The sequence below is a fragment of the Chelonoidis abingdonii genome, chromosome 16 (genome assembly GCF_003597395.2).
Source record: "Chelonoidis abingdonii isolate Lonesome George chromosome 16, CheloAbing_2.0, whole genome shotgun sequence".
In the NCBI taxonomy this organism is placed as follows: Eukaryota; Metazoa; Chordata; order Testudines; family Testudinidae; genus Chelonoidis; species Chelonoidis abingdonii.
The window spans coordinates 10,476,184-10,494,987 of NC_133784.1; the positions used below are offsets into that span (position 1 = coordinate 10,476,184).

Genomic DNA, 18,804 nt, shown 5'->3' on the forward strand with positions numbered 1-18,804 from the left:
TTGTAGGCTTTCTGCTTTTTCTTAATCACCTCTCTGAGATGCTTGCTCATCCAGCTTGGTCTACAACTCCTGCCTATGATTTTTTTCCCCTTTCTTGGGATGCAGGCTTCTGATAGTTTGTTGAACAAATTCAGTTATACCCTATTTAATCACCTCGACTTGCAATCTTGATTTTGTCGATTAGGGGGCAGTGGTATACATTCACACTAGCCAGTTCTTTACATTGTTTTGCTGAAGAGATGTAATAGAGGTTAAGGCCAGAAGAGACTATTAGATCAATTAATCTGACCTTGTGTATAACACAAGCTAGAGAATCTCATCATTGATTCCTGCAGTGCGGGGAATTATTATTTCCTGCTGCAGAGGTGAATACTCTAGCAGAACCTCTGGGCAGTTCTTTTAAACAGATATCCAGTCTTACTTTAAAGACTCCAAGTGATGATGAATTATTACATTTATGATTTATTTAATGCAAAAAGGAAGGTTCTATGGGCACAATGGAAGAGTTATAAGTTATGCACTAATTTTTTCATCTTAATTTTGAATTCGTTTCCAAGGATAAATACAATAATTCACCAGAAAGACAATATCACACAAAGTGTGGAAAAGTACTGAAATGAATTCCAGTACAATGTTACAAAATTCATACTGGCCTTTTAATGCTCAGGGTTACAAGAGGACCTGAAAACTTGATCCAAAAACACAAACAGGGACTACTGAAGGAAACAAAGAAAGGGGGAAAAAAACAATTCTAATTTAAGGCCTTGATCCTGCCGACACTTAAACATATGCTTCATTTATGCATGTGAGTGATCTCATTGAAATCAATGGGACTGCTCATGCACTTGAAGTTAAATCCTTTGGTGCATCAAGGGCTGAACCTCTCTCCAAAGGCCTCAGAAGACTTCCTAGTCACAGCAGGACTCAGCCTTATCTGTCAATGTGAGAAGTTCAATCCTATCCCAAATGAAGAAGAATACCTTGAGCAAGGGATGGTGATGATTGAGGGCTTGTTAGATGAACACTTAGTTGATTGCAAGCTGAGATGTAAATTTGCAGCTCACTAGCATGCCATGCACTAACTGTCCATGTGGACACAACGCTACCACACACTAAAAGTTCCCTGATGCACTTTGACCTACTGGTCCCCATGACTCCTAGCTGTGCCACTCCGGGAGTATCTCAGAGACGCTGCTATAAGGTACAGTTCCCACTCAGCTTCCCTTTCCTCTGCAGAAGCAGTGATTTGCTGATGGATGGTTTTTGCCAGCGGCAGAGTACGACACGCCTAGTGCAGGCTCAGCTCTGTTGACTGGTGCATAGGGGCACATAGCCAAAACATCATCCATTTCCTGCCCACTTGATTTTATGAAAGCATTTGATAGTGTACACAGAGAAGCCTTCTGGAAGATCCCGAGACAATAGAGAATTCTAGCAAAGATTATTACTTTGATAAAAACTTTGTGTTGCATCTGGACACAAAGCAGAGACACCAAATGGTTTAAGATAGTTTCTAGTGTAAGGCAAGGTTGCGTACGACCCCTCGCTTCTCTTCTGCATTGTCATAGACTGTGTCATGAGACAAGTGATGGCTGTTGCCAAGAACATGGGCATTGCTTGGGCAAGAGATGAGCTGTGAGACTTCAGTTTTGCAGATAATCTAGTGATATTGGCTACCAACTTGGATGGAATGAAAAGATTTTTTATGAGCATAAAAGCAGATGCTGCTAAAGTGAGGCTTTATATCAGTAAGCAGAAGACCAAGGCCATGGAGATAGGAGAGAATGCTGTCAATGCAGGCAGATTGATAAGAGTACAAAGGAGTGGATGACTTTGTCTATCAAAGAAGTGCAATATCTGTTAGTGGCCAGCTCACTGAAGAAGTGAAGTCAAGAATCAGTAAAGCTTTTGGATGCTTTACCCATTTATCAAGCATCTGGAAGAGTCAGAGGTGGCGATACAATATTTCCCTTTCAACAGTACTGTATACCTCAGAAACATAGCAGCTGGTGGGAGTACACAACAGGGAACTGATTGCATGTCACGAGTATTGTTTGAGATGAATTCATTGGAGAAATTGTGTGACCAATGTGGAAGTGCTATGCTGCATGAGTCAGCAGACTGCAGACTCAGTAGTTAGGCAGAGATGGCTTCTGTGTCATCAGGCCATCCCATGACAGAAAAACAAAGTATATCTTAGCCTGGGTCCACCTGGAAGAAAGAGAAGGTGTGGAGGACAAGGAATGACCTGTGGCAGGACAATTGAAAAGGATGCTGCCATCATGGAGACAATTTATGATAGAGTCAAATACCTTACTCCCGATTGACAGCAATGGGAAAAATGAGTTGCCTCGTGTACCACTAGACACAGAAGGGTGTAAGTCTTCCCTGCCTACTACCCTCTCTCTTAGTCTGGGCTAGGACAGTAAATGAGCATTCAGCAGCTACTAGCTTCTGTGTATCTAGACCCCAGGTCACACACACAAGTGTAAACACTATTTACTCCCCAGCACAGATGCTTAGTCCAAGTCATGACTTAGCCTTGAAATATTAGGGCAAATCAAGGCAGGGTCCCTCAATTTCAGTATATGCAGACCACATTCATAAAGACAAGCCACAGAGGAACTCACCCCAGCATCTCTGGTTCCAGTGTCACCAGCAGTCTGAACATAGACTCACTGTTTTGTCGCACGAGAGTTCAGATAGAGCAAATATGAGTCTTCATATTTCTTTAAAGTAGCAGTGTTTCATGTAAGAATATTTGACATTTATGCAGGATTTTTAACCATTTACCCATGTGCTCAATGGACCACTGTCTCAAATTGAGACACCTATCTCAGGTAGGGCTACAACCACTCAGCGATCACTGCTGGCCTGGGTGAAGGAACCTCTGGGGTTCCCGCTGCTGGCCCCTTGCCAGCCAGGATCCTGCCGCCGGTCCCACTCAGCGCCTGCTGCTGGCCTGGGTGAAGGAACCCCAGGCTGGCAGCGGGCTGAGACCCTGGCTGGCAGGAGCCAGTGGCCAGAACCCCAAAGCGATGGTGGGCTGAGCCACTCAGTTGCTGCTCTGGGGTTCTGGCTGCTGGTCCCTTGCTAGCCGGGGTCCCCGCCGCAGCCCCACTCACCTTGCTTCTGGTTGGAGTTCCAGCGCAGGCCCCTTGCCAGACAGGTTCCAGGCCTCCAGCTCTGCTCAGCCCTACCAGCCGCCAGCTCCACTTGCCTCAGCTTCCGATCGGGGGTTGCAGCCACTGACCTCTTGCCAGCTGGTTAGCAACTGATCACTCAGAAGCCTGTGTGCAGCTTAAAGTATCCACGTACGTGCCACCAGATGTTGGAAAGCTCAGCAAGGAAAAACAAGGGCAAGGATCACACTAAACTGATAAGATCTGCATTTTAATTTAATTTTAAATAAAGCTTCTGAAACATTTTGAAAATCTTGTTTACTTTACATATAACAGTAGTTTGGTTATATAATATATAAACTTATAGAGAAACCTTCTAAAAAACGTTAAACTGTATTACTGGCACGCGAAGCCTTAAATTAGAGTATATAAATGAAGACTTGGCACACCACTTCTGAAAGGTTGCCGTCCCCTGCTGTACAAAGTAGAGGACTTACAGTGAAGATGTGGGTGGAGTCTTTCACACCAGTTTAAGCAGGCATTGAAGTATACAGTTCTGCAGTAACATTGTATTTAGTCTAGGCTGTTTAGCCATTGCACATGGCCATGAACTGCAGTGTATGGCTCAGGATCCAGCTTCCATGAAATTTGGGGGTTTAGCTCCAGGGTTTTGACTTATGCTTGTGTCAGCTGGGAACATAAACAAGGTTGAGAAACTGCTTCTGGATTCTGCTTCCAAAAAGTAGGTGGCAAAAGGCACTGAAGACTAGCAGTCCCCTCCCTTTTCAAAGCCAGCAGTGTGTGTGTATTGCAGTACAAAAATTAAACTCATTCCTTCTTTTTTGTCAATGCCTAGGCAGAACACTTGTTTCTGAAGACGAGCTGACTCAGCTTACTCACATTATGCCATCGCTGACTGGCGTAGATCTGAGGTCTCGTCTCAGAGTTCTGATCCAGAACCTTCGGAGGCAGCTTGAAGAGCACGAGATCCTGAAAGAGTTTGTGGTGAGATGTGCTGCTTTGCTTTTGTAGGCCTAAGTGTTTGGCACAGCTGGGAAAGTGAGTTGTATGTGAAAAAAAACAATCTCTCAAGGATTAGCACCTCCCCACCAGCTGTAGAAGAGATCTGTGGGTGTGGATGATTTTTTCTGATTCCATTGGGTCAGGGAATCACTCCCAACTAGACTATGCCCCATGATCTGTGCTTAAAGGAGATCTTCCACATGCAGCTCTCCCTCTTTCCATGCAGGGGAGGGCTCAGTCACCTTGATGGCACTTTCCCTATGTCCCTAGACCCTATTGGCTGGGGGGTATTTGTACATCTCCAACTAACACAGCTGGGAATCACCTTAGGTGTATTAACTTTTTGGCAGAACACTCTCAGATCTGATGTGCTGTTGTGTCAAGGGGATGTGCTGTTGTGTCAAGGGGTAGCATCAGACTGAAGAATTCCTGATTATGCTCCCAGGGAGCAGGATTAAAAATTGATCAAAGGAAGTACATTGTTATACAATGCATGATTGACCTGTGGAACTCATTTGCTACAAGAGACAATTGAGGCCAAAAGCTTCACAGAAAGATGGTGACAAATTAGAGAAAGTCCAGAGAAGAGCAACAAAAATGATTAAAGGTCTAGAAAACAACCTATAAGGGAAGACTCAAAAAAATGGGTTTGTTTAGTCTGGAAAATAGAAGTCTGAGAGGGGACATGATAACAATTTTCAAGTACATAAAAGGTTGTTACAAGGAGGAGGGAAAAGAATTGTTCTTAACCTCTGAGGATAGGACAAGAAGCAGTGAGCTTAAATTGCAGCAGGGGAGGTTTAGGTTGGACATTAGGAAAAACTTCCTAACTGTCAGGGTGGTTAAGCACTGGAATAAACTGCCTAGACAGATTGTGGAATCTGTCGTTGGAGATATTTAAGAGCAATTTAGACAAACACCTGTCAGGGATGGTCTAGATAATACTTAAGGTATGGCTACACTTGCAGCTGTACAGCGCTGGGAGTTAAACCTGTCTTCATGCAGCTGAGTAGGAAAAGTGCTGCAGTCTGTCCACACTGACAGCTACCAGCGCACTGTCGTGGCCACATTTGCAGCATCTGCAGCAGCATTGTGAGCGGTGCATTATGGGCAGCTATCCCAGTGTTCAAGTGGCTGTAACGTGCTTTTCAAAGGGGGGTGCGGGTGGGGTGGAGTGGAGTGTGACAGGGAGCGTGGGGGAGAGAGAGAGTGGATTTTTGGAGCTGACACTGTGTCAGCTCCCTGCCTTGCAAGTTCTGACCCACCCCCACCCCTCTCTCACTCACCAAAAGCAAACAGCCCTCTTTGTTTTTTTCCTCACAGACCAGATACGCAGCTGCTCCGAAACGGACCCCCCTCTCCCACCCGCCATGCTGCTTCTCTCTGCAAGCCCCTTCCTTCCCCCTCTCTTCAAGCAAACACTAGCTGTGGGCATTCCAAAGGGAGCTCCCTGCCTCTGCTCGTTCACAGCAAACAGTAGCTGTGTTTGTTTTTTTGATAAGCAGGTCCCGGAGCCCCGAGTTCACAACAAAACAAACAGAGGCATCACAACAAAACAAAGAGAGTTATCTGTTCTTAAAAGGATTATGGGAAGATTCCGGAGATCAGTTACAGCGTAGTAAGGTTAATCACTGTTTACACTGGCACCCCAGCACTGCAGTAGCAGCGCTATACTCTTTATTCCTCTCGTCGAGGTGGAGTACAAGCAGCGCTGTAGCTAGGGAGATACAGCACTGTATGTGCCTTGCCAGTGTGGACGGGGAGTGAGTTACAGTGCTGTAAAGCCACCACCAGTGCTGTAACTCTCAAGTGTAGCCAAGGCCTTAGTCCTGCTGTGGCGAAGGGGACTGGACTAGATGAGCTCTCAAGGTCCCTTCCAGTTCTATGATTCTGTGAATTCAAAAGATGATTAGACACTTCTATGGATAATAACATGCAAAGTTACAATATCTGGGATAAAAATGGTAAAAGGTATAAACTCTCCTGCTTCAGAGCATAAGCCAACCATTGACCGATGGGGGCTAGGCATAAACTTCCCTTATGGACAAGTTATTCTATAATTGTCTGTTACAAAGTTGGACCTTCCTCTGAAGAGTCTGGTAATTGTCCTTGGTCTGCTTGGTAATTCCTATTTTATATGTTCCTTTCTTCCTTTTACCTCCTGTCCAGCTCTTGCCACCCAGTAACACAATCCCACCAACACAAAGGTGTTTGACAGAAGTGTGTAGTGTTTGCTAACCATCCCAAAAGCCCAACAGCCTCTGAAGCTCCTATCTATCAATGACTCAGGCAGGAGGGTGTCCTAGGTCACTCTTGGCCATAGTGTCCTACAGCAGCTATCAGCTGAGTCCTGTGGGTCTGTTCACACATTCAAAACCAGTTTGCATTTTGTCTGAATGAGGCCTGGGCCCATGGTACCCTTATTAGTCCAGAGCTCAGGCTTTGGCTTCGGCCCTGGATGGCGGGACTCAGGTTACAGGCCCCTTGCCCAGGGCTGAAGTTCTTGGGCTTTGCCCCCCACACCCCCCAGGGTGGCGGGGCTCAGGCAATCTCAAGCTTCAGTCCCCCCTCCTGGAGTTGTGCAGTAATTTTTATTGTCAGAAGGGAGTTGCGGGTCGACATCAAAGAAGTTTGATAACCTCTAGTGTAGCGTATAAGTCAATAATAGGGTGTAGGTAGGTACTGGAGAGTGCAAGTTGGTGTAACTCACGCCATGGCAATAAAGATGTAGAACAGGAAAAGCAACTAACAAGAAAGTGCAAAAAGGTGTCAATGAAACTACCTTAACTGACATCTTCCTGTTCTTTGTTGTGTCTGTTATATCAAGTTAAACCTTATACCTATGAACAAACAGTGCCCTACACATATCACTTTCCCCATCACTGAAATGTAGCCACCGCTGGGATGGAAATGTGACATCTGCTCTGTGCTAGCAACTACAAGCGTTTCCTAGGTCAGGAGCTTGTTCATTATCCTTGCTGAAATGTGGCCGAGACACCAGAATGAACACACCCTTCACTAACATGCCAGGGAATCTTTAATGACATGTTGTCAAGGCTGATTCCCCACTCTGGCATTTGGAGTGCAGAAGGTGGGGGCCCACAAGGATTCTAAAAATTAATACTGGCCAATCCAGGCTAGTATTAAACTTCCAAGGTTACAGCTTTTCTCTGACCTTGGATGGGTAGATGCTGCCACCATCCAAGTGCAGAACCCTTTTGAGAGCCCAGGAAGGAGCACTTGGGAATTCCTTCCTGTGGGGTACCCTGAAGCCCTTTCACACACACACACACACACACACAGACACACACACACACAGACACACGCGCACCACACCACACCCCCCGGGGAAGAGCTGAGAAAGAGGAAAAAAGGGAAATCAGCTGTTGCCACCAGCTAATTAAGCAATATGTGCACAAACCTCTTAGGACACACACATCCAATTCTGTTCTTAAAAAAGGTAAATTTTATTAATTAAAAAAAAGAAGAAAGAAAATACATCTGGGAACTCAGGCTATTGCTATATTTTAAAAGAGCAGCTACGAGGATTAAGCACCAAGAATAGCTTTCTTGAGGTCCATCTTAAAGATTACAAGCAAAACAAAAGCACCTGGGGTTAGCACAGAGGAATCCACAAGCCGTAACAAAATAAAAGGGATAAACCTAACTGTGGCTTCCTAGACATTTCCTGACCTATTTACATATCTGGAGTTTTAAATGAGTAGTTTCTAGGTATGATACTGATGACTTTTTGATACCTGGCCCAAGCTTCTTACAGTAGAGCTGCTGCCCTGTCCGCCTCTCCCCAGGAGAGCAACAGACAGATAGACAAAGGGGAGTCTTTTTTTCAATTCAAAAAAGTTCCAGCCTTCTCATTGGCTCTTTTGGCCAGGTGCTCACTCACTTCCTTTTACCTGTGCATAGCAGTGAGACTTTTTAAACCTTTACAGGTACAGCAATTAGAGAACTGCTACTAAGAGGGATTTTATAGCTACTGGCTGGCTGGGTGTCCATAAAAGGGAGCTAGCCCCTCCTCCCCCTTCATTTATCACATTCGTTGTCAGGACCTTGTTTGAAATCTCGTGGGAAATCCCTGGAAATACTCACTCTTGGGGGCTGAAGGATGTCACTGGGTCACTCAAAGTGTTTAGAAGATGGGAAATGAAAGCGCCTGGCTTTTGGGCCTCCGTCTTACCTGAAAATATAAAGTAGGGCATATTGAGTGTATTCCAAACAAAACTGTTTCCTAGTCATAGGTCACATACATTGATGGTGAGTCCTAATGCTAACCCTGCAGCTTCTCTCTGGAGGCAGGAAATGAAGTGTCTTGATTGTCTACCTTTGATCTAGGCTTTAGAACACATGAAACCACTCGATGGCTGCCGAGTTGGGAAAGCACCAGAAAACCGGGAGAAAAACAGATACCGAGATATCCTTCCATGTAAGCAAGTACACTAAAGGGCCTTAAAAACACTTGAAGAATACATGGGAACCAAGGAAAACAGCTGGTAGGCTGAGTTGTAGCAGGCACATCCAGCCCCTCCTCTTGTCATGGGGGGCTCCAGAAACAGTGGAATCTGGTACATGGGCAGTGGGTAGAATTGGTGGGGTTTATGCAGGAGATTTGGACCCCTTCAGTGATACAGAGCCCAGCTCCACAAGGGGTCCCTCCTCTTCCCCTCTGCAGTGCGTTTCTGGGAGTAGGGCAAGAGTAAGGCCAATGAATTTGTTGCTGTCTAGATTCCCCAGACGTTGTTCCCAGGGGTGCAGGAGAGGTGGGAGGTGAAATGCAGGATTTAGTCCCTTCTCTGTCTCCATAGAATAGAGATGGACAAACTACGGCCTGCAGACCACATGTGGCCCGCAGGACCATCCTGACCAGCCCTTGAGTCCCAGCCCGGGAGGCTAGCCCCTGGCCCCTCCCCTGTTGTCCCCCCTCCCCTGCAGCCTCGTCACCACACAGGCAGCGCTCTGGGCAGCGGGGCTGCGCACTCCTGCAGGGCAGAGCTGCAGTGTGTCTAGCTACGGCCAGGCGGCACAGCTGCCAGACATGCTGCTCTGAGCAGCATGGTAAGGCAGCTGGGGCTGGGGAGGCCCAGGGGACAGTCAGGAGACAGGGAGCAGGGGGCAGTTGGATGGGGTGGAGGTTCAGGGGTGTGTGTCAGGAGACGGGGAACAGGGGGTTGGATAGGCGTGGGAGTTCCGGGGGGCTTGTCAGGGGGCAGGGATGTGGATAGGAGTCAGGAGATGGGGACCAGGGTGTGGCTAGGCATGGGGTCCCGGGGGGCCCGTCAGGAGGCGAGGGTGTGGATAGGGGTCAGGAGATGGGAACAGGGAGGGTTAGATGGCGTGGGGTCTCGGGGGGGCTGCGAGGGGTGGGGGGTGTGGATAGGGGTGGGGCAGTCCAGGGGACTGGGAGCAGGGGGTTGGAATAGGCAGGTGGGGTCTGGGGGGCGGTTAGGGGTGGGGGGTCCCATGAAGAGGTGGTTAGAGGACAAGGAGCAGAGGGGGTTGGATGGGTCAGGGGTTCTGAGGGGGACAATCAGGGGGCGGGAAGTGGGAGGGGGCAGATAGGGGGTGAGAGCCAGGCTGTTTGGGGAGGCACAGACTTCCAGACCTCCATACAGTTTTGCAACTCCAATGTGGCCCTCGGGCCAAAAAGTTTACCCACCCCTGCCATAGAACCTCTTCCTAAATTTTGCACAGGAAGATTTGCGCTTTAAAGCTAGTCAACTGACTGTGATACAGTGAAATTCTGTCCCAGCATGACTGAGGCCCCCCCAAAAGGGGTAAAATTCTTTCCTATGTTCCCAGGCATCAGAGAACATAAATATTTTCTGATCCAACCTTGCAGACCCCAAATCCACCATTGATCAAGCCAAGCAAGGCACAAAAGTTTCCCTACCAATTGGAGCTGGCTTCTGGAATGAAGACTCGATTGCCATAGCAGAATGTTCACTATTAACAGAGCACTATGCCATTTTCATTTACACACAGACCTCTTTGTAATCTGTAACAATGGGAATAAAGATACAGGATATGTTGCATTGCCATGTTCTGTAATATTGGAGAAATAGTACAAGTTTTTTAAGTTTCCTGTGTTACAGAAACGTTACAGTATCATATGGTACTGGTTCAGGTAACAGCAGGGTGAGCTGCAGTGCTTTGTAATATTACCATAGGGCCCGGTTATATGGCTTGTCAGATTGTGACAGAAGTGCCTTAAAGAAACAATATAGTTCTTAGCAGGAAGAGATGAATCATATAATATGATTGTAGGAATTGCCTGCTAGCAGGGATATTAGTGCTGCATGGCCAGCCAAATGCACCATGAATATCACTGAGACAACATTCAACTGCCTGATGTTCAAGCTCTCCTTAGGTCCTAGACAGAGACATGAATTTGGATCTCCAGCTGAAATAGCAAAACTTCAGAAGACTTTTTCTTTCTGTCCAGATGATGCTACACGGGTTCCTCTTGGAGCAACCAGGGGCTATATTAATGCAAGTTACATCCGAATGCATATTGGAGAAGAGGAACATTTCTATATTTCAACACAAGGACCTCTGCCTTGCACTGTGGCTGATTTCTGGCAAATGATTTGGGAGAATGAGTCAGATGTAATTGCCATGATGACGAAAGAAGTGGAGCTTGGAAAAGTCAAGTGTCACAGATACTGGCCTGAACCTCCACAGCACTCTCTAGACCTCAGTGAATTCCATCTGAGGCTGGACAACTACCAGATCTTGGAATATTTTATCATCCGAATAATAGAAATAATTAACAAGCAGGTAAATTAAATATATTTTATTGTATGCCTGAAAAGGGGGACTCGGATACTACGTATTGTATCTCTCTGGCAGTATTTAGAGCAGCGTTGAGTAACTTTCTTCTGTAGCATTTTCTGGTTATTTTCAGCTTTATCAAAACCTGAATTATATGAATGCACATAAAGTGGGTGATTTTTCCTTAGCTCTGTGCAGAAACAGTGGATCTGACAGTTTTCAGGACAGGGACTGAAGGCCTTTAACAGCAGTGGGTGTTGAGGGTACTTGCAGGATGTGCTCAGATTAGAACCTTTATAAATCTGTGTCCTCAGTAAGGACAGCTGTGAGGGTTGGGGGGCAGTTCTTTGGCTGCACTGATGGGCAATCCGCACTCAGTTCAGAGAAGCAGCCACGTGTGATGTCTAGGGCCTTACCAAATTCACGGCCATGAAAAATGGATCACGGACCATGAAACCTGGTCTTCTGTGTACTTTTGCCCTATACCAGGGGTCTCAAACACATGGCCGCAGGACGCATGCAGTCTGCGGAGTTATTTCCTGCAGACTACCATAGGTGCTGACTCTGTGGGTGCCCCAGAGCTGGAGTGAGTGGGTGCTTTGCACCCACTGGCAGCCAAACTCCACTCCTCCCCACCCCCTCTCATACCCTCCCCAGTGTGCCATGTTCCCACTTCTCTGCCTACCTCCTAGTGCTTCCCGCCACCAAACAGCTGTTTGGCCATGCTTAGGATTTTCCAGGAGGGATGGGGAAGGAGCGGGGATGCGGTGCGCTCAGGGAAGGAGACGGAGAAGAGGTGGGGCCGGGGCGGGGATTTGTGGAAGGGGTTGAAATAGGGGCAGGGAGGGGGCAGAGTTGGGGCGGGGACTTTGGGGACAGGATTGGAATGGATGCGGGGAAGGGGTGAGAAGATGCAGGGCAGAGGCGGGGCCTCATGGAAGGGGTGAGGTGGGGGTGGGGCCAGGCGCAGACGGGGGGACATTTATGCTCTCATTATAATAGGAGAAGGCACTTGTTTGACAGCAGAGTTGCCTAAACTAGTCAATCATTATAGCCTTCTTCCTGTTTGTGAATTGTCTGCAAACATACTAAGATTTTTATTAATTGAACTTAAATTCATGCATTAGCTTAACTTCAGCGTCTTAAATAAGATACGTTCAAATTCAGGTACTCTATTCTATATACTTAAATAGAAATCCTATAGTCTATAAAGGTCTGCCAGTTGTTGATTTATTATATATTTTTTTAAAAATACTGACCATATATCAAATCCTGAGATTCAGGATTTTTACTTAGGAAAAACTTCGCTTGTGCAACATCCTGCAATATACCAACTACCAGCGGAACATCCTAAATTACAGTTGGGCATGCTCAGCTCCTCAAAGGATCTGTCTCAACAGGAGTTTGCCAGATTTGTTCCTACTTGTTTAGAGTGAAATCCTGGGTCCACTGAAGTCAATGTATGGACAGTGAATATGGGGAACTTCTGTATCACACTGAAGTTAGATGGTTGAGTCATGGAAATGTTATGAAGCGTTTTTTTGCTCTTAGTGAGGAGATTGATTCCTTCAAGACAATGAAAAACAAGGAGGTTCCACAGTTTGCTGATTCTGCTTTTATCAGCAACCTTGCTTTTCTAGCAGATGTAACTGATCACCTGAATGCACTGAACTTGAAGCTTCAGGGTAGAAAACAGGTGATAGCACAGATGTATGACAGTGTTAAGTCATTCAAAATCAAGCTTACTTTGTGGGGGAAACATCTGACTACTGGCAATTTGGTCCATTTCTCGACTCTTAATTCCTTAGTTAAAGTTGAACCCAAATCCTTGAAAGAATATGCAGATATCATTTCTAACTTACACAAACAGTTTGATGTGCGGTTTAAAGATTTCAAGGCACTTGAACCACGTTTTCAACTTCTTTGCACGCCATTTCCTGTGGAAATTGACAATGTTGCAAAGGAAATGGCGATGGCGTTAGTGGAGCTTCAGCGTGATACCATTTTGAAGCAGAAGTATACAGATGTTGGAATTCCAGAATTCTATTGGTTTCTTTCACAGGAAAGATTTCCCATGTTATTCTCTGCTTCCACAAGGGTAATGGCAGTGTTTGGAAGTACATATATATATGTGAACAGTTTTTCTCTTCCATGAAGATTAACAAATCTGTGTTAAGGTCAAGGCACACTGACGAACATTTGCAAGCAACACTGAGATTGGTTTCATCTCAGGATATCAAACCTAATTTTGATGCTCTGGTTGATACAAAACGCTGCCAGCTAAGTGGCCAAAAATGAAATGACTGTCAAAATTAGCACTGACTTTTTGCATTACAGTTTAAAAAAGTTAGTACATTGACTTTTAATAGCATACTATATTACTTTTCATGTTTTTCATTTTTGACCATACTTCTGTATCATTGTATGAAAAGGTTTCAGTGATGTGGCCCCCAGGCCAATGTACTTGTCCTCATGTGGCTCTTGTGGTGATTTGAGTTTGAGATCCCTGCCTTATACTACACAGATTTCATGGGGGAGACCAGCGTTTCTCAATGGGGGTCTTGACCCAAAAGGGAGTTGCAGGGGATTGCAAGGTTATCTTAGGGGGGTTGCGATATTGCTACCCTTACTTCTGCACTGCCTTCAGAGCTAGGTGGCCTGAGAGTGGTGGCTGCTGACTGAGGGCTCAGCTCTGAAGCCAGCGCCCCACCAGCAGCAGAGCAGAAGTAAGGGTGGCAGTACCATACCATGCTATCCTTACTTCTGTGCTGCTGCAGGCAGTGGCACTGCCTTCAGAGCTGGGCTTCTGGCCTGCAGACACTGCTCTCCAGCTGCCCAGCTCTGAAGGCAGTGCCACTGTCAGCAGCAGCATAGAAGTAAGGATAGCAGTACCACAACCCTCCCAACAATACCTTTGCAACCCTCCGCAACTCCTTTTTGGGTCAGGACCCCTATAATTACAACACCGTGAAAATTCAGATTTAAATAGCTGAAATCATGAAATTTATAATTTTTAAAATCCTATAACTGTGAAATTGACCAAAATGGACTGTGAATTTAGTAGGGCCTAGTGATGTCCAAACGTTTGGAGATTCCTGAATCTGCTGGATGAGAACAGGCTCTTGGGCAAGATGTGCAGTCCATCCTGCTTCCATTTGGCATAGACCAGCGGTCCCCAGCCTTTTTCGACTGATAAGCCACAGAGGACCGTGGTGGCAGACGAGCATCCACCGAAATGCTGCCGACAAACGGCGTCATCCAGAGGCTTTGCCACTGAAATGCCGCCAAATTTTGGTGGCATTTCAGCGGATGCTCATCTGCCAGCCAGTACGCGAGTGCACTTAGATGCCCCAGCGGGCGCCATGGGGCCCGCAGGCACTGCGTTGGGGATCCCTGGCATAGACATACAGTTAGGGTGGTCTTTCCAGGACATTTCACTGTCTGCCCTAGCCAGAACCATGAGATGCAGGGGTCCCATGGGGTGGACAAAAGTTAATGGAACAGTTTTGAGCCCAAAAGGTTCATTTTGAATTCTGGGTGAAGGTTCTGGTGAAGGTCTTTTGTCCAAAGCAGTATTCCCATCATCCACTCCTTCAGTATCCCAAGATGCCCATTATGGCTGTTAACAGTGATAGGCACTATGGAAAACACTGAAGTAGAGATCTCTACCGAGCAGTTGTTTGTACGCTTTGTGAACACATTTAGCTCATTACCTTTGAACTATGGGCCAGATTTACAAAATCAGTGCAGATGCCCAATGCTCAAACCATGAAGAGGAGGAGGGGAGGGATAGCTCAGTGGTTTGAGCATTGGCCTGCTAAACCCAGGGTTGTGAGTTCAATCCTTGAGGAGGCCATTTAGGGAACTGGGGTAGAAATCTGTCTGGGGACTGGTCCTGCTTTGAGCAGCGGGTTGGACTAGATGACCTTCTGAGGTCCCTTCTAACCCTGATATTCAATGAAATAGACTGTGCCAAAGAGTCTGATCTCATTTACAGTGGCATAAAGAAGATCAGACACTGACCCGTGGAAACCTATTTATTCTTCTTTAATGCCTGTGTGAAACCTCCGAGAGCCCAAGGGTACTTATACAGGTGCAACAATGAATTACTGCTGAGGAAATCAAAGTGCACATCAGACATTAAATGGCTGTTGTGTTGAAAGGAAAAAGGATTACTTGACATTGACATTTTAATACTTTTAACATTTGGCCAAAGTCCTTACAAAGCTTCAGGATATGGCTCGTTATAACTTGTAGCACTTTCATAGCCCTTCCTATCTGAGGATCTCTGAGCACTTAAAAATATTAAAGTGCCACAATGTCTCTGTGATTGTTTAGAATGGTTAGTCCTAGTCTCTCCCTATCTGTCTTGAAAGCAGGGTCTCTCTTTCTTTATTGCTTATTCCACGTGGGAAGCCACAGTCCTTAGTTTTCTGGTTGACTTTACAGGAGTAACTCCTACAATGAAATTGATATTGGTGATTGCTCTCTTCCAGACAGGAGAGAGACGCTTCGTAAAACAGTTGCAGTTTACCACTTGGCCAGATCACGGTACTCCAAGACTGATAGAGCATCTCGTAAAATTCATTTGCTACATGAGAAAAATTCACCAGACGGGCCCCATAACGGCCCACTGCAGCGCTGGGATTGGAAGGAGTGGGGTTCTGCTTTGTATTGATATTTTGCTGAGCTGCATTGAAAAAGATCTATGTGTGAGTATATGTAAACCAAATCATTATAAATATTACCATGGGCTTATTTGTGGAGGGACACCAATTCGCCCCAATGTAAATCAACTCAAGTTGGTTGTAAAAAGGAAATGGTATTAGGTTCTGATCCCTGTTGAGTGTAGGGACAATAATTAATACTAAAGCAGGGAAGGAACAACCTTACACTTCCCCATTGAGCATGTTCTTTTTAATAACTTGGCCTGCGATGAAATAACACTGTTCTCTCCTGACAGTTCAACATCAAGCAGATAGTGAGAGAACTGAGGCATCAGCGATTTGGCATGATTCAAACCAAGGTAAGATCTCCACCTTGAGACCAGGCTAATTTTGTCTAATGTCCCTGATTCAGCAAGGCATATGCTTCACTTCCATTGAAGTTCATGAGACTTAAATATGTACTTAAGCGCTCTGCTGAATCGGGACCATGAGCAGTGCTTAATTTGTTCCAGGGCTTGCAAGGGCTGAGACTTGCCACCTCTAGGCCTGGTAGTTAGAGCCCTGGCACCTCTGGGCCTGGCAGTTGATAGCCCCAGCACCTCTGGGCCTGGCAGTTGATAGCCCCAGCACCTCTGGGCCTGGCAGTTCAGAGCCCTGGCACCTCTGGGCCTGGCAGTTAGAGCCCCGGCACCTCTGGGCCTGGCAGTTCAGAGGCCTGGCAGTTGATAGCCTCGGCACCTCTGGGCCTGGCAGTTAGAGCCCCGGCACCTCTGGGTCTGCAAGTTGATAGCCCTGGCACCTCTGGGCCCGGCAGTTCAGAGCCCCGGCACCTCTGGGCCCGGCAGTTCAGAGGCTTGGCAGTTGATAGCCCCGGCACCTCTGGGCCTGGCAGTTAGAGCCCCGGCACCTCTGGGTCTGACAGTTGATAGCCCCGGTACCTCTGGGCCTGGCAGTTAGAGCCCTGGCACCTTTGGGTCTGGCAGTTGATAGCCCCAGCACCTCTGGGCCTGGCAGTTGATAGCCCCGGTACCTCTGGGCCCAGCAGTTCAGAGCCCAGCACCTCTGGGCCCGGCAGTTCAGAGGCCCGGCAGTTGATAGCCCCGGCACCTCTGGGCCTGGCAGTTAGAGCCCCGGCTCCTCTGGGCCTGGCAGTTGATAACCCCGGTACCTCTGGGCCTGGCAGTTGATAACCCCGGTACCTCTGGGCCTGGCAGTTGATAGCCCCGGCACCTCTGGGCCCAGCAGTTCAGAGCCCCTGCACCTCTGGGCCCGGCAGTTCAGAGCCCCTGCACCTCTGGGCCCGGCAGTTCAGAGCCTCTGCACCTCTGGGCCCGGCAGTTAGAGCCCCGGCACCTCTGGGCCCGGCAGTTGATAGCCCCGGCACCTCTGGGCTTGCTGTGCCAGTTCTGAATATAAAAAACTTGCTTGAGCCCCAGCACCTCTTTCATTTAAAATTAAGCACTTGCCTTAAGTCTAAGGAAGACAGAATGCAAGAGAGTGGGTGAGGGAGGGGGAAGGAGGCTCTCCCTAAGTTTCATGCAGCCCTAGATTATATTCATGTTACAGATGTGCTCCCAAGCCAGGCAGTCCTTTGCATGTGTCTACGGAATGTAACTGAGTGACCCATGCTGTTTTCTCCACATGTCCAGGACCAGTACCTGTTCTGCTACGAAGTAGTGCTGCAAGTGCTGCAGAACATTGAAGCCATGGAATCCCGTCTCCTCCAATAAGAACCTCTGCTATTGCCACTCATCTTGGAGACCTCCCTCTTACTTGAGACTTATTCTAATGGGCTGTCAGACCAGCATGGACAGGCGTTATACTGCGTGCACTATCTTGCTTGTCATGCTGTGTTAGGAAATGTTGATTTCTAAAGCATTTCTAAACCAGCATAAAGTAGGTTGGTAAATTATTTATACACTGGCTCAATGGCTTGAGAATTGATCAGCATCACCAGTAAGTTGCCACAGAGAGTAATTTGGATGTTCCGCGTAACAGCATATTGGTGGCCAGGAGAATGTCTTTGGCTGGTGGCTAGGAAGTAACGTACCCTGTCAAGGACTGCAGCTGTATTCAGTTAGCTAAGAAGCTCTGAGACCATGACTGTTTCAAGCTGAAGCTCAGTTGTCTCTCCCTTGTCACTCTAGACTTTTGCTCCTGTATTTTGAATCAGTATTCTCTGCTCCCAGTGATGCTCTCCAGGGGGGGTGCCAATTCATTTGCTTCTGGTTGTTTGAACAACTTAGAGCCATTTTCTACCATCATTCTAGCTTTAGGTGGAAGTTTTCATAAAAAAATTGATGGCAGGACATGACCCCAAAGCTCTAATGAGCTACTTTTAGAGTGGACAGAGAGCTCCAACAATTGGAATGGATGGCTGTTTTCCCCTAGCAATATCAGCTATGTAGATATCATTAGCTCCTTTCATTCTTTACCCATGTCAAAAGGAAAGTATTACTAAGCCAGCTTTGTGAGTGTGTGTATATATAACTGTCACACTAAACATGCAATTCTTCCCTTCCCATTGATTTACTACCTAATAGTCCCTTATTTAGGGCCTGATCCAACTCCAGTTCAAGTTGATGGAAAGCTCTATTGATTTGGGGGGTAGGGGGGTTGAATCTGGTCCTTAAGCAACATTAAATAGCGCTGTTGTACTATACACTTTTTTGTGAAAGCTGGTTCATTTTCTGAGAGTTCCAGTTTGAGCAAATCTCTCCTGTTTTCCCCTCCCCTCCCCTCCAATTCATCCTGTGAGACTGAAATCTGCATTAAACTGAAAACTCTCTGGGATAGCTTACCTACCTCACAGCCTGGGGCGCTGTGGGGGTTCATGTCTTCATGTTTGTAAATTGCAAACTACTGCTATGATATTATTGTAACTCGTTTGCCTAGAGGGTTATATTTATGGAAGTAGAATTACTAGCTATGCAACAGAAGATCACCTTCTGTTAAAAATAGGCAACACAGTGGTGAAAAATATTAACAGCAATGTGTGTATAAAAACTGCTTCCTTGACTTCAAGACAGTAGTAATATTAAGAGGTATTTGCGTACAAAGCCACTCTGCAAGCTATAAGATAATAATAATAATAAATACTCTTGTTTCATTTTATTATGGATCAGAATGATAGATTTATGGCAGAAGACGAATATGGCATTAAATACAACTTAAAAGCCTGACTTTCAGAAAAATGCATCCTTATA

At 46.5% G+C, this 18,804-nt stretch overlaps 1 protein-coding gene across 1 annotated transcript in view; it reads left to right on the forward strand.

Annotated features, from left to right (window-relative positions):
- Positions 1 to 17,675, forward strand: part of FRMPD2 (FERM and PDZ domain containing 2) — a 101,013-nt gene extending 83,338 nt beyond the window's left edge. Inside the window, exons 40-45 of the mRNA XM_075073053.1 lie at positions 3,979 to 4,127; positions 8,496 to 8,586; positions 10,603 to 10,937; positions 15,428 to 15,643; positions 15,895 to 15,957; positions 17,248 to 17,675. Coding sequence (XP_074929154.1) covers positions 3,979 to 4,127; positions 8,496 to 8,586; positions 10,603 to 10,937; positions 15,428 to 15,643; positions 15,895 to 15,957; positions 17,248 to 17,328 — 935 coding nt within the window. The 3' untranslated portion in view covers positions 17,329 to 17,675. The remainder of the gene's footprint in view (positions 1 to 3,978; positions 4,128 to 8,495; positions 8,587 to 10,602; positions 10,938 to 15,427; positions 15,644 to 15,894; positions 15,958 to 17,247) is intronic.
- Positions 17,676 to 18,804: the final 1,129 nt, after the last annotated feature.